Genomic DNA, 15,097 nt, shown 5'->3' on the forward strand with positions numbered 1-15,097 from the left:
GTTTAGGGGGGTCAGCCCCACCCCGCCCCGCCCCCCCCCCCCACCACCCCACCCCAACTTGGTCTACCTTGCTTTTGCTTAATCACTTCAAGTTCGAATCACAAATTGTATGTAATTTTTCATGTTGGAAGACTTTTTATTTTACCTCTTAATTAGTCAACCTTAATTTAATTTGGTTAATTACAAAAATAAAAAAACAGTTGACCTTTAAGACAGTACAACAACAGGATAGGCATTGGATAATAATGTTAATTGAGATTTGACTTGATTTAAGTTTTGCAAATTAGTGTTTTGCCGGCTCTTATTAATTTCCAATGTATTAAATAAAACTCAGATAATACTCAAAAATGATTAAGTTGATCTATCACTATCCAAGGGTGGACTCTAGGACCAGGTCTATACGTTTATGTCTGCTTCATTATTTTTATTTTTTGTTTAGTTTACTTTTGAAAAAATATGAAATGAAGAAAGACTTTTAAATAAGGATTTTAATATAATTACTCTCCGACTCCATTCGTTTCAATTTATGTTTAATTGAAGATACTTATTTGTAATTAGCTTCCACTAGCACATATATCGAATAACATTGTCCATCAAAGTTTGAACAGATGAAAGAAAATCACTTAATATTTTTAACTCCGCTGGAATTTGAACTAGAGATAAGATGCTCCTTAGGTTCTTGAAACATATAATTTCTCTTTTGAATTTTAAACAAATATAACTATTATTCCTATCATGTGACTTGTTGGAAAATTGCAACAAATAAATATGCTTTTTCAAAATGTTAAAAGTGCTGATGAGTGTGAAACAAGAATGGGTTTTTTTTGTGCATGTATGCCCCTCTTCAGTGTCATTATTTGAGTTGGGATCTTAGAAATTAAAGAACATTAACTCACGGGCCAGGCAAATGGCAATAACAAATGTTCACCATGTGAATAATGCAGGGGTAAGATTGTCCAAACTTTGGAAATTTTGTTACAAACAAAAGCTTTTGTCTCCTTATCCTACTACTCTATCTATATATATTTTGCCTTAACATCCTCAATGGCCCATGCCATATTAATTCTATTTTTATCATTTTTATAATTTATAATTATAAATTGATGAATGACAAGTCAGAAATTATATCAAGATGCAATAAATAACGTAACGCAATTTTTGAACTACCATTGATACTGTTGAAAAGTCTTCCTTATTTCAGGTGATCCAATAATAATTTATATAAATTTACAATAAGAATCGTTTATTGCATGATATAATTTTTGAACGAAAAAGGATTCATTACTTGTAGCTAGGTGTGTCAAAAATGAACCCAAACATAGATAACCCGCCCAGAACTTTAAGGGTTGGGTTCAAGATAATTTGAATTGAGTTCAATCTCAACTCATTCAAGCCTAGCCCATTTTAAGAGAATCCTCAATTGAGCCCAATTCAATCTTCAATTTCAACCCGTTTTAAAACTCTTTACTAAGATATGTTCCTATATTAAATGTATGAATTATTATTTATTTAACATCTTTTAGGATATATCTATCCATTTGTTACTTTTTAAAAAAAAAATCTTGAGCTAAAATTCGAATTGTGATTATAAAAGTTAAATATCACTATGTTAAAATTATTGAGATTAATCAGGTCAAATTGGGCTAGTCAAGACTCAACCTGTTTTTTAGCCCATTTGATCCCAAAGTAAACTTGGGTGGGTCAAGACCCAACCCGATTTCTATTTTAACCCATTTTACTATCTCCAATTTCAACCCAACCCACCCATTTGACACCCTACTTGTAGCGTACCTCAACTAGTTTCACAATGTATATGTTATCTCTTACAAGCATAAGTACATGATAACTTTGTCCATCAAGGCTTGGACAAATGAGAAGCAATCAACCTATTGTTTTGACTTTAATGGAATTTGAACTTGAGATCATATAATTCTCATCTGGATCACCCTCTTGATTGTTACTCCTAAGTCCTATTATTCTAAAATGTTGATTACAGGGAAATGATTGGGTAATTAGTTTATATAGAAGTAAATTAAGAAGGCCAAATGTGTGCATGCGTGTGTGTTTTATAACTTTCAATACCTAACAAATGAAAATAATTACACTTTGTAACTTCCATTAGGAGTTATCATAACAAGAGGAATGTCCTAACTGTTGAGGAGGGTAATCAGCCTTCACACCTAATTATAATCAGGTTTAACTGAAATTTAAGTAAAGATGTCAGATTATGATTATTGGGTCCTTGATTAGGCATGCGGGCTAAAATTATCAATATTGCAAACAGATGCCATTAATTTCATTGCCTCTAAAAAATTATAAATTTATCCCTTACTATATAACATATTATTGTTGACCTTCAAGTCTACTCCATTGCTGTTCATTAAATTTAACAACTTCCAAAAGGAACATATTGCTCAGTTACTTATTTAGCATCGACGTGCACAAGGAAAAGCTCCTGTCACGATGAATCCTGCAATATATTGTTGGTTGGTATATAATCCAGATTGAGTAGTAAAGTTAAGACGTCGAATACACTCTCAAAGACTTAAGACTATATGTGATGTATCCCTTGTGGGACGAATGAGTCATCTTCCTATCAAAGTTGAGGAGTCGGAGCATGTGTTTATGATAAGTTAAGATACTTTAATGGTATAAAATTACAGCATTTTAGGAGGATACAGATACATGGACAATGTTGGAGGACATCTAACATTGTTTATGTTTTCTTTTTCCGGAATCAAGTTATGGGTCAAATTTGAGCTACAGAATAGTTTTTACTACATTTTACCATATTTCCGATTCATTCAAGATTGCCATGTGAGATACTCTACAGTTGACAATTGATAGTCAGAAATTGCAGCATCAATTGGTAGAAACAAGTTCAACACAATTTGTACGGTACCAGAACTAATACCCTTTGTACAAGCAGATTTAGGAAGGATTTTCAAGAACAAGTTGTAAAAGGATATACTAGGTTGCTGGTGATGAACACGCCTTAAAACGTGTAGGGAGTTCAGGAACAACAATAATTTAGTGCATTCATATATGACGTTAACTCTACATGGTATGATGACCCCTACATGACAGAGGAAAGAAATGTGTGGAAAACTTTGAAGGACACTTTTAACAAGTGCAAGCAAACGAGTTAGAACTGACCTGTTTCATTATCTGTAAGCTGAAGAAACTACTCTCCCATGAATTCTGAGTTTGTAGTATGAGCCGTCTACTAAAATTCACACATGTTACTCAAAGAACAGGTTGAAAACCAAATTGGATGGAACAACAACATCATTTACTGGATAACCATTTCAATCTCTCTGATCAACCATATCTCCAATTATACAAGATATTACATTAGATCGCAAAGAATGTGATTAACAGACATAGCTATGGTTTATCATTCAGGAAAATACCCATTTTTCCCACTTAATCCAATCTATTCTCCTTTTCCCAGACCTCACTTGTGAAATAACCTTGGATATGTTGTTGTAATCCAATCTATCCTCTGACGGTAAAAAATTCAAAGCTTGCAGCATTCTAATTCCCTAAAAACACGTTTAGTAGAAAATCGTCCATCAACAACTTATACATGCCCGTGAATTGTGTGTTTATTACACTGGTCATCAGTTAAAATTTTCATAAAATGGTATGAAGGGAACAAGTAGAAAACTAACTTAAATTTGAAGGGGGGAAACGACACCACTACTAATGGAACAAGTTTGTTCAACTTCTTAGAGTCTCCATATGTCCAATTTATACTAGAAATTACATGAGATTTCACAGCAACATGACTAAGAAGACGTAGCTAAGTCTAACCATTCAAGCAAGTGCCCACTTTACAAACTTAAGCCAATCTGCTTTTACGATTCCGAGTCTCTTAATCCCTTAAAACAAGTTTAAAGGAATTTATACAGCATAAGAAGTACTTCCTCCGTTTCAATTTGTTTGTCTTAGTTTGACAGGGCGCGTAATTTAAGAAAGTAAGAGACTTTTGAATCTTGAGTTCTTAAATATCATAAACATTTTGGGTGGGATGTTGAAGTTAAGGAGTTGCCAAATTAGGAAAAACTTTTAAAAAAAGGATAGTAAGACAAAAAAAAATGAAATAGAGGGAGTAATTGTTTCTTCTACCAGAATTCATAACAATTTTGACCAACAAAAAGAATAATACTCATTGAAAATATATTACTACAAATGCAAATAATGGAACAGGCTTCAAACTTTCAGGTACTTATAAGAATGACATTCAATTATTGTATTCATAAGATAAGTTTGTTGTATGACCCTGTATGGCAGGGGAGAGAAAGCTATAAAGATATAGGTTGCCACCTTTAACAATTACAAATAAAGAAAAAAGAATTTAGACTTTACCAGCTGCCGCAATCCACATAACTCTCAATAACTAACATTTTTCTATGAATCCGGGATCACCATTCTATCAATCTGCAACAGCTATGACAATCTCTTGCTATTCTACATGGACTGGTAAAGCTTGAATGACTTTTGAGTGGAACTATATCACAAGACTTTCCATTTAGAACCTGACAGTTTGACTTGGAGTAGCTTATCCTCACTTGGATCGGTAATGCAACAGGCCTTTCCACTGTATGAAAAAGAACGAACCTCAATCACTCTCACTACTCATACTATAAATATTGCCACCCACTCCAACAATGCTAACTACAATGGCCAATATCAACATGAACCAAGACAAAATCTTCTCTCTCATACTCAAACCGCTTCCTTGTTTGCCCAGCCTTAGAGCAATAAGAGATGGAAATGTATAGCCTAAAGAAACTGCAGTTGTGGCCCCTGTAAATTTGAAAGCAGTCCAAATGTTAGGAATCATAGTCGACCCAAAATATAAGAGTGCCAGGAGAACGGCAGTCAAAGCCAGACACCTCTTCCTACTTTCTGTGAGTGGTGCAGATCCTTCAAACAACAAAGCATCCACAGTCTGCCTCAGGGAGAAATGGATAACAGGGAAAACAAGAACCAGATGGAAAACATAGCCAACACGAACAATGTAATTCAATGCTGTGCTGAAACGAATTCCAAGGTCCTTGTCAAAATTTGTGAGTATATCAGATTCAGTATCCTTTCCAAAAAGTAAATAGCCAGCTACTGCCGTAGAAGCATACACCAACACACAAATAGCAGAGGTAATTCGGCTCACACGGTTCATCTTCTGAGGTGATCGGCCTTCAAGCTCATTATAAATGGGCTGAACATTGAAATGGCAAACATACGCATTGGACATTATGGGAATCACCACAAGCAGGTCTAGGATTGCCTGCTTAGACCCGAAATCTGGTGTCATCCTTGGAGCTTCAATTTTCCCCTCGACAAGCTTAATAAATGCTATCGTGAAAGCAACTACAACAAACACAATAGCAAGAGCTACAGAAGCAGCTGAAGACAAACTTAAAGAATCGATCTTGTCCATTGCACAAAGGGGTGCAAGAAAAATCACCAATATGATCAAAACCACCAACTTCCTATGATCCCACACTCCATGACCTAACCATTGATCAAAAACCCCAGTATGTCGAATCGAACCCGACAAAACATCCCCAATTATAATCAAGTATACAACCAAAACACCAGCATTATTCACAATAATACAAATCTCAGACAGGATCTTCGCTGTTTTACCCAATGCAGCCTCAACAACTTCCCCATACGACAAAGCCTTGCATTGAACCGAAAACCGAACAAGCAATTCAACACTAATCTCAGACAAAACACCCATCAAGAATATCAAAATAACCCCAACAACCAACCCCAATACTTTCATTGTAGCAGGCAAAGCCATAATCCCCGCACCAATAATAGTAGTCGTAAGATTAAAGACTGCCCCATGTTCTCCAGACCCAGATTTATTTTCACCAAAAATAAGAGGTAAATCATCCAAATCTATATCATCGGCTTCAAAATCATCACCAGAATTTGGTTTCAAATATTCATTATCCCTAAAGTTATCATCTTTAACTTGTAATTCAACAAAAGATTCCTTGGAAACAGACGAATAATTGCTATCCATAACCACAAATGCTATTTACAATTCAGAAATTAAATGCATCTACACGACATTTATGTAGCAAAAACGAGAAGAACTTACGTTAAAATCAGCGAAAATAAGAAAGTGGGTTTTGGATTCGATGACTCCAAGATTCAAAATTGTTTTTCCAATGTAATCTAAGGATGAAAAGAACCCTAGATCGTCGAAGTCAAAGTTGAAGCGGTTTACTTTGTAACTCGAAAATGGCCGATTTGGAGAAGTTGAACAAAGTTTCCTATTTTTAATTTTATTTTATTTGGTAAAATTCTCCTATTGGTAACACTCAACATGAAACTTCTGCCCAATATAATGTTTGAAAAAGTAATATTTTAGGTAAGCCAACAAAATTTATGTCACTAAAAATGGAAATGCAAATAACTGGTAATAAATACTTTTTCGTTTCCCTTTCTTTTTTATATATATGTATCCTTACTATAAATAGTTGGTTCATAAAGTACTTGTCATTTCTTAAAAGCAATACATAAATTACAATATTCTTCCTATTATATCTTTGATAGTTGATTAGTTTTGAAAATAGATATTTGATCAACCTAGGAAAATTAATAAATAATTAATGTTTATTGTAGTTATTTCATTCATTGATTAATTACTCTCACCATTGCACTACTCTATAACATTTGATTTTGAAAAAGAAATCTCAACAAACAAATTAAAAATAAAAAATGAAGAAAAAATCAAAAATAATCTTGCAAGTTGAAGCTTTTATCAAGGAAGATGACACATCTAAAGGTTTAAAGGATATAAAAATAGAGGACTCAATCAAATTATGCGAATGCCAATTTGAGAAAAATCAAGATTCAAATAAAGGAGTTCTCGTCTAATTTCATTATAAATGACATCATATTCAACACGAATATTTAGATCAATTTGAAGTAATGGAATTTGAATATTTTGCGATGTTGCCATGTTTGCTTTAAGAATTTATATAAAAAAAATAATATTTTTACACAAAATATATAGGTTAATTGAGGTGAGAAAAATTTAACTTTTTCAAGTTTTGGATCAATTCATAAAAAAAAATTGGCTCCAAAAACAAACTTAAAAATTTAAATAGTCATTGCATTTCAATTTTTGAAATCTAGCATATTTATTATTTAATGAAAAGTTGACTTCAAAATACATTAAATAAGGATAGAATTGTAAACTTACTTAGTTTCTTAATGCAAGTGAAATCTAAAAAAATGATATATAAAAAGAAACAGAGGGAGTATTAAGTAATTTACTACTATAAAAGATTAAATAACTATAAGTATTCTTTTTAACTCCCTAGTCCAACAATAGTTGTCCATTATATTATTTTGAAATGTCCAATAATACTTGTTCACTTTATAAAATCAACGGATAATGTAACATTTACTTCATATTTTACCCTTATCATTAATTATAGTCATTTATCTATTATATTTTTTCTAAGATATTGTATTTATTATATTCAAACGATGATATAATAAAATTACCCTTTTATTTAAATTTTCTTAAAAAGTGTGCAAAGTCAATAGTGAAAAGGTATTAGTGGAAAAGTATTGTTGGACAGAAGGAGTATCATCTAAATTTTAAGTAATTTGATTCTATTTTGAAGATTAATAAAATTGACTTTTTGTGAAGTAAAGCATGATAATTAGATCTATGCCAAAAAAAAAGTAGTAATGTGTCGGAATAAATAGTACAAGAAGCCATGAGTGTACCTTGATGATAAAATTCGGAAATAACAAACGAGGGACGATTAAAATAAAGTTTACAAGTCATTTTTTGATGTAATTAATGGCAATGAGGGAAGATTTCATGAGATTCTGCTTCGAACAAGAAAAACTAGAGCAATAACAAGATCGGAAGCACATATTATGTATTTATTAAATTGATATTGATATACATGTGAGTATTTTAAAAAATATATATATTTTTCAAGTACATTTGACTTTTTTTCTTTTTTTATACGTTTGCTAAAAGAATTGTAGGGGATGGGAGACAAAAATTCAAACACAAGTTATCAACAGCTAATTGCCTTCAATATTAAGATTCACTTTGCTTAAGTTAAAGTTCAGTCAATTGGATCATGTACTTGTTTAAGTAACAATAAATAAACAAAGGACTTTTTAATTTATGCAAATACCCCTTTTACAGGTCTGTCACTATTTTATTTTTTTATTATATTTTTAAAAGTTATGCAAAATATAGTTACAAAATTATCCTTCTAAACCACGTTAGACTCAAATCTAATATTTACTCATATATTGCTCAACTTTACGAATCGTTTAATATTTTTAGTAACTTACAAAATAGTTTATTGTGACATAATGTTTTCTCACTAATTTTTAGCTTGCTCGAAAATAAATCTCAAGCTATGATCTAAAACACTCATAAATTACAAGAAAAATCATAATAATATCATCCTAGAAAAATACGATCGACAATAAAAATTGTAATTAGTATTTCCTCTTCTGTCCACGAAATTAGCAAAAGCCCACCAATCAGGTAAATAGTATACGGCCCATTAAATTAGTTTTGTAATATGGGCTTCACATCCTAAACCTAAAACACTTCAATTCTATTGGAAAAATACATATATAAACATGTAAATGAACATAGATTTCTCTCACTTAATTGTAGTTAACGTATATTCTTAATCTTACTTATCAGTCTGTTTAAGTAAAATAAGTTAATATTATTTTGTGTAAACAAATGACACAAATAATTTTGTACCAAACTCTTTTGTAGGTGCTTGCAATCCTTCTCCGTACACTCTAATTTGATTGGTAGAATGGGATAGACAAATATATCTTCATCATTTAATTTATTATTTATCTTTATTTACTTTTTTCTCATTCATAAGTGTAATAAGATAGCATGCAAAATTTACTTCTCAATGGAGATAGAATAAATGAATAAAAAAATTTATGAAAACCACTTAAGAATAGTTTCCTATTTGTGATACATAAGTTGTGTTTTTACATTAAATTTGTAGAGGCAACACACTTATATATGTGTGATGTTCCTTCGCTTAAAAGGTATATATTACTTTCATTTATTTTGATCTTTTTAAATGAAAATATTGATTTTGTGACTGTGAGATGTCACAAGATAAAATATTATCTTGTAAAGCAGTAATACAAAATACAAAAGATGTTTTACAACTTTCCTTTTCGAATTAGTAGTACTACAAGATAAGATGTAACCCCCTTTTATGTTTTTTTTTTTTTGTAAAAAGAAGATGATAATGTAACATTTGAAAGTCCAATTAAGGGATTTGTCACTTGCCAAAAGTTATAAATTTCACTATTTCTAGAGTAGACAAATAATGCTACTAATGTTAATCATCCAGAAAGTTAAAAATTGAAATTCCATTTTGGAATGATGCAATAGGACGTGTTTGGTCACACTTATTAGGGTCCCACATTACTAAAACTGAAAATCTAATATATCACGAGATCTCGCAAAAAGTTCATTATATCGTATGGGGAAATGACAACCACTCAGTTTTGATTACTTAAAGACCCTTTATTTTTACCATAAATATCAAAACTGCCATTTAAGGCTTTTTTTTTCTTTTTCCCTGTCGGACAAATCCTTAAAGTTTTGGTTGTTTTATGAAGACTAGATTCATCCAATTGATAAAGTGACTAGGAATGGATCCGCACGTTCAACGTTAGTGTCTACATTTATTTATTTATTTATATTATTATTCCACTAAAAGGTCCCATTGCTTCGACAACAAAACCCAATTATAGGCAATATTTCTAATCATGTTATAAAGTTTTTCATACTCTATCCCCTTCCAATTTAGCTCACTATTTGTTTCGATTTATGAAATTATAGAAGATCTTTTAATAAATATAAATATATATATAGGGTGGGTTAGGTATGAGGAAAAAAAATTCACAAAAGAGAATAAATGATATAGTATTTTTTTGTATTTTATTTATAAGTATAAATATTATTTTTAAAATACTTGTACGTAATTTAAATAAATATTATGAGTCGGGATGAAGATAATGTGTGGAAGTGGTGGGGATAAGGGCCAGGGTTGGGGTATGGTGTGTTGGACTGTTGGAGGGATGTAGAGTTGCGAAAATTAGTGAGGAATATCATTTGTGGAATTTATTTTCTCTAATTTCATCAAAAACGTTGTTTGTGTCATCTCCAAGAAATTTATTTTCTTTAGAACTGATTTTATTTCTATGTAATAGTAGTGAAATGCATTATAGCGATACATTTTTTTAGTCAAATTATCCGATCCCTCTATAACAATCATGTTTAAATATTGAGTGATAATTACAAATATATTATGTATAAAAATGTAATCTTAAAATATTTGTAATAATCATCATTAATGTTCATTAATGTACATGATAAATTTTAAATACAAAAAAACTAATTAACTGATGCCCATTAGTTAAACTTTACCAGGAAAGGTTACTGATGTTTGCCTTTTTTATATTCATACTTTTGTTTTTAATTATTGAATTGATTAACAAATACATTTTTCTTTTTTCTACACAAAATCATTAACCTTTTTTTTCATACTTTATTTATAACGTTAAATGATATTTAATATTCAATGTCAATATCATACTCTCTCTGTCCCTATTACTTATTTACTTTTGAATTGACACATCTATTTAAAAAACAATTAATGACATAGTGAGTTTATCATTTTACCTCTATTAATTCTGAAGTGGATGGATTAAAAACATAAGATTTTTAAGGAGTTCTATCTTTTTCAAAATAATTAATTAAGGGTATAATAGGTAAAAAAAATTGTCCTTTTTTTATTTGTCAAAATGGATAAATAACTAGGGACAACTAAAAAGAAAAAGTGGACAAGTAATTAGTGACACACAGGGAGTATAAAATAACACTTCATCGTAGCAACTATGAAATGGGGACCAATAAGAGTTATAGTGGAATGATAAGTATTCTTTCATTCTTAATTAAAGGTGTAGTGCTCGAATTCCTTTTAGTACGAAACCGCCTTTGTAAGGGAGCGTCAGAGTGTTTTACCCCTAATATGGAACTTTTTGGATTGTATTCAGATTTAATCGGATGTCAATATGAATATCGAACCCCTCGAGAAAAAAAACTACGGAAAAAAAGAAGAAGAAAAAGTCACGTCATTGCCGACATGTGGTTTATATATGCTTACTAGTATTACTATGATCACTTGAACTCAAAAGTTGTTCCAAATAATCAACACCCAAATCTTCAAACACTACTATATTAACATTAGAATTACTCTCATCTTTTACAACTTCCCTACTTATTTTATTTTTCTTGTTCAATTTCCTCTTCCTCGTAGAATGTCTCTTCTTAAGAGACACAATAGGTGAACAACCTTCTTCAGCATGAAATTTCATTTCATGTAGAGATTCAACAACTCTTTCAACTGAAAAATTCAAGATTGCACTTGTACCCCTCATTGAAAAAGCAGCTTGATCATATGCCAAAGCAGCATCTTCAGCACTATCAAATGTCCCTAGCCATACCCTAATTCCATTTCTAGTTGAATCCCTTATCTCCGCCGCGAATTTGCCCCATGGCCTACGCCTAACACCTCTATAATTCTTTTCCTTTGATGAAGGTGTTGGCTCGGCCATGGGAGTACTATTTGTTACTAAGGTGGTAGTGTCTGAGTCAGCTTGTGCGAGAAGGCCATAAGGCAACATCTCGTCCGAATCATTTATGTTGAATGGGAGGGAAGAGGTGTTGAAATTGAGATTGTAGAGAAAATTAGAAGAAGAAGAATTCATTGTGTTCTCTCTTTGTTTTTTTTTTCAAGAAAGATTTGAAAAGAAGTAGGTGGACTACCTTGTTTTAGTAATAGTCCATTATGGGGAGAAGTTGTTGAGGCTTCCTCTTTTTATATCCATACAAGTAGGAAGGGCCCACAAAGAAAATCTACTACATTGGTTATAAATTTGAAAATTTATACTAGAGAAAATGCATCATTACCCTATTCAACTATAACACTTTTTTTAAAAAGACACTTGAACTTTGAAAAAAGGTCCTAGTATCCCCTTATTCTTTTCCAGGGTGGATTAACTACCCCCTAATGATCCTAGGTGGCACACAAAGTGTATTTCACTGGCTAGTGATATACATAAAAAAATATTATTTTATTTATTTTATCATTTATTTAGTTAGAAATATGATTTTCTTTTTACTCTATTTGTTTTATTGTATTTTTGATAAAAAAAAAAAAAGTCTTATTGTATTTTTGCAATTGGGACCTATCGGCACTCCGATGAACAAGCTGCCATGCTTGCACTGAAAAATAAATTAGCGGCCATAGAAAATTTCCACTCCAAAGCTTTGAAGAAAATTGATGAGATTGTTGAAAGAGAAAGAGATGAAAGCAGAGTGGCGTGGTGGAGGAAGATCGGAAAGAAGCGCCAGAGAGATCGACGGCGACGACGAACAATTGAGAGGGAATCTCCAGGGTTCATGTTCAAACGAAGTAGAAAATACCCCATCTGAATTAGAGAGAGACTTCCGGTCTTTGCAGATACAACACATCTTGATTTCGAGCAAAAATTACACAAAAAGAAGATTAACCATGGGAGAAAATAGAAGAAATTTTGCTCCTATAGATTTGCTTAGCCATTGTTGAGATGTGTTATTGATGTTATGGCAGTGGCGGCTATGCGAGAGAATTGCCGCCGCCGGCGAAAAGAACAACAATTGTTGAATTATTTTTGAAGAAGAAGAAAAGATAAAAAATTAAAAAATTAAAAAAAAATGAATAAGAAATAACATATATGAAAATAAAATTTTAAAAGTAACCTAATTGACACGTGGTAAGTATTGATTGGTGCGTGTATGCACTTCCTTTCTTATATATTTGGGGTTGATGGAAAAATGAGATACTTTTACCACTTTTAAATTGTTTAAGGGGGTACTAGGACCTTTGTAAAGTTCGAGTGTCTTTTTAAACAAAGTGTTATAATTGAATGGGGTAATGATGTATTTTCTCTTTATACTATCAAATCAAGTAACATTCAATAATACAATTGAATCGTAATTAAAATAAGATACATTATCTGTTATATTAGAAAAGAATTGACTTAATAGCAGAAAAAACTTCTTTATACTTTTTGTGTATATATCTCAAAGATGAAATAACAACTTATATCGTATTGTCAATTTTAATTGACCTATTTCAATTAAGATATGAGAGTAAAATAATTTACAGTTAATTTCGTCAATTTTGACTAAGAACTCAAATATAAGTTAAAACTATTTTCTAAGTATTTGGTGTGTTAATTTATGATCACAAGAAAGTAATAAAATAAAATGAAAATTTTATAAGTCAGAAAAAGAAAAAAAGAAAAGAGTGACCAAGGAGGATGTTTTGGAATTATTTTATGGCTTCTTGTGATTAATTTTAGAGATAATTAATTATAATTAGATGTAAACTTGTGTTTCTTCTAAGAAAAAAAAATCAAACGGGCAAAGAGTTGTCCTTTTCTTTGATTTTGTTATTTGGTAATCAAATTCTCTGGGGTCAAGCCAACCACTACTACATTACAAACAGAAGGAAAATAAATGGATGAAATTAATAAATTAATTATGAGAACGGTTCAGATTAATACTCCTTTCTATTCAAAATAAGTGTCCTTATCCAAAAGATTTTCATTTTCTTAAATATACCTTTGTGCCAATAAATTCATCTAAAAAGTTTTGAGGAGAAAAAAAGGCACCTTTTCACTATTATAAGGGATAATAAAATAGTTTGTCATTTTAACTTTTTATTTTATACTCCTTTATTATTTAATACACATATTAGTATTTCATTATTCTTTTCGGATAAAATAATTCTTACTTTTTCTCATTAAATTATGCGAGTATTACCTAAGAAGAAACGGAAAAAGCATACTAAATACTACATTAGCTATGTTGAATATTATATCAAAATTTAATTCATCTAAAAACACTAATCATATTATATACTTATATAATATAATATATAAGTACTATTTTAATTTTTAAAAAGACCAATCAAACGGCACATGTACGAGCGGCTGTGCCACTTCCTCGTCTTTTCACTTTACTTTGGGATGTTGTAAAGTAACCCAAACAAATTTCTCCTTCCTTTAGTACCTAAAGGAGTCGTTTGGTAACTGGTTTGAAAATAAGTTACGTAGGTATTAAATACTGCATACGTTTAAAAAATAATTTATCTACATATAAAATTAATATAGTATTTATTTTATAATTTAGAAATTTGTATGAATTAATACATGTACAAATTATGAAAAAATCTATGTATTATTTTATATAGGATAAAAAGTGGAATAAATAATACATGAATAACTAAAACTTTACATAAAATAATACATAAATTCTCTCATAACTAATACATATATTATTAAATATATATATTTAACTCTAATTAACTACCAAACGAACCCTTAGCTTGAATCTGTTTGAATTAACTTATTTTAGGTGTTTTTGAATAAAAGCAGCTTATGTATTTTTATAATGTTTGTGTGAAAAATGTTAAAGTAGATACTTATTTTTAAGTCAAAATAATAGAAGTAAACCAGGAGCCGTATTATAATGTATGGCTATAAGCTCATTCAAACATACTTTAATTACTCATGTCTCAATTTAGGTGATATTTTGTTATGTCAAATTAATTTTTATTTGATAAATATTATTGTGTAATTTTTCAACATATAAACTTCTTATAAAAAGTTATGTTTAAATTTATGATCGAAATTAAATAATTAAAATAATAACTCTCAAAATTCCTTCACAACTTTAATACAAAGGGAGTAGCTCAAAAATGAGCCAAGCTGAGGTAATCAGCTAGCTCGGTCCGAATAAATGAATAAATAAGTCAGTGGCTCAGTGCTCATAAATTAACAAAAAAAAGAAAGAAGAGAAGTTAAGTACAAGTCCAAAGTTGAATTAATTAGTAAGTAGAATACGTAATTATTAGAGTATCCAAAATTGATCTTATTTATTATTAATAATAATAATAATTTAATATAAATACACAATTTAAATAAGAATAAT

At 30.5% G+C, this 15,097-nt stretch overlaps 2 protein-coding genes across 3 annotated transcripts; both read right to left on the reverse strand.

The window, feature by feature from the left end:
• Positions 1-3,305: 3,305 nt before the first annotated feature.
• On the reverse strand, positions 3,306-6,320 carry LOC102579816 (probable sodium-coupled neutral amino acid transporter 6). Of its 2 annotated transcripts, XR_001472723.1 has the most exons (2): positions 4,372-6,320; positions 3,306-3,545 (listed from the first exon to the last, which is right to left on the reverse strand). XR_001472723.1 is itself a non-coding variant. In XM_006341327.2 (1 exon), exon 1 carries the CDS (start codon positions 6,041-6,043, stop codon positions 4,625-4,627), a length of 1,419 nt encoding a protein of 472 aa, XP_006341389.1. In that variant the 5' UTR covers positions 6,044-6,320; the 3' UTR covers positions 4,166-4,624. The 2 variants fall into 2 exon arrangements, 1 of the variants encoding a protein (XP_006341389.1); XM_006341327.2 differs by lacking the exon at positions 3,306-3,545 and having other exon boundaries at positions 4,166-6,320.
• Positions 6,321-11,066: 4,746 nt separating this feature from the next.
• On the reverse strand, positions 11,067-12,053 carry LOC102592973 (ethylene-responsive transcription factor 1B-like). Its single transcript, XM_006341628.2, has one exon. It carries the CDS (start codon positions 11,824-11,826, stop codon positions 11,209-11,211), a length of 618 nt encoding a protein of 205 aa, XP_006341690.1. The 5' UTR covers positions 11,827-12,053; the 3' UTR covers positions 11,067-11,208.
• Positions 12,054-15,097: the final 3,044 nt, after the last annotated feature.

The sequence above is a fragment of the Solanum tuberosum genome, unplaced genomic scaffold, assembly GCF_000226075.1.
Source record: "Solanum tuberosum cultivar DM 1-3 516 R44 unplaced genomic scaffold, SolTub_3.0 scf00026, whole genome shotgun sequence".
NCBI classification, from domain to species: domain Eukaryota; kingdom Viridiplantae; phylum Streptophyta; class Magnoliopsida; order Solanales; family Solanaceae; genus Solanum; species Solanum tuberosum.

Excerpts from the sequence above, each read along its gene's own strand:
- LOC102592973 (XM_006341628.2), bottom strand. The coding sequence starts at position 11,826 with ATGAATTCTTCTTCTTCTAATTTTCTCTACAATCTCAATTTCAACACC.
- LOC102579816 (XM_006341327.2), bottom strand. The coding sequence starts at position 6,043 with ATGGATAGCAATTATTCGTCTGTTTCCAAGGAATCTTTTGTTGAATTA.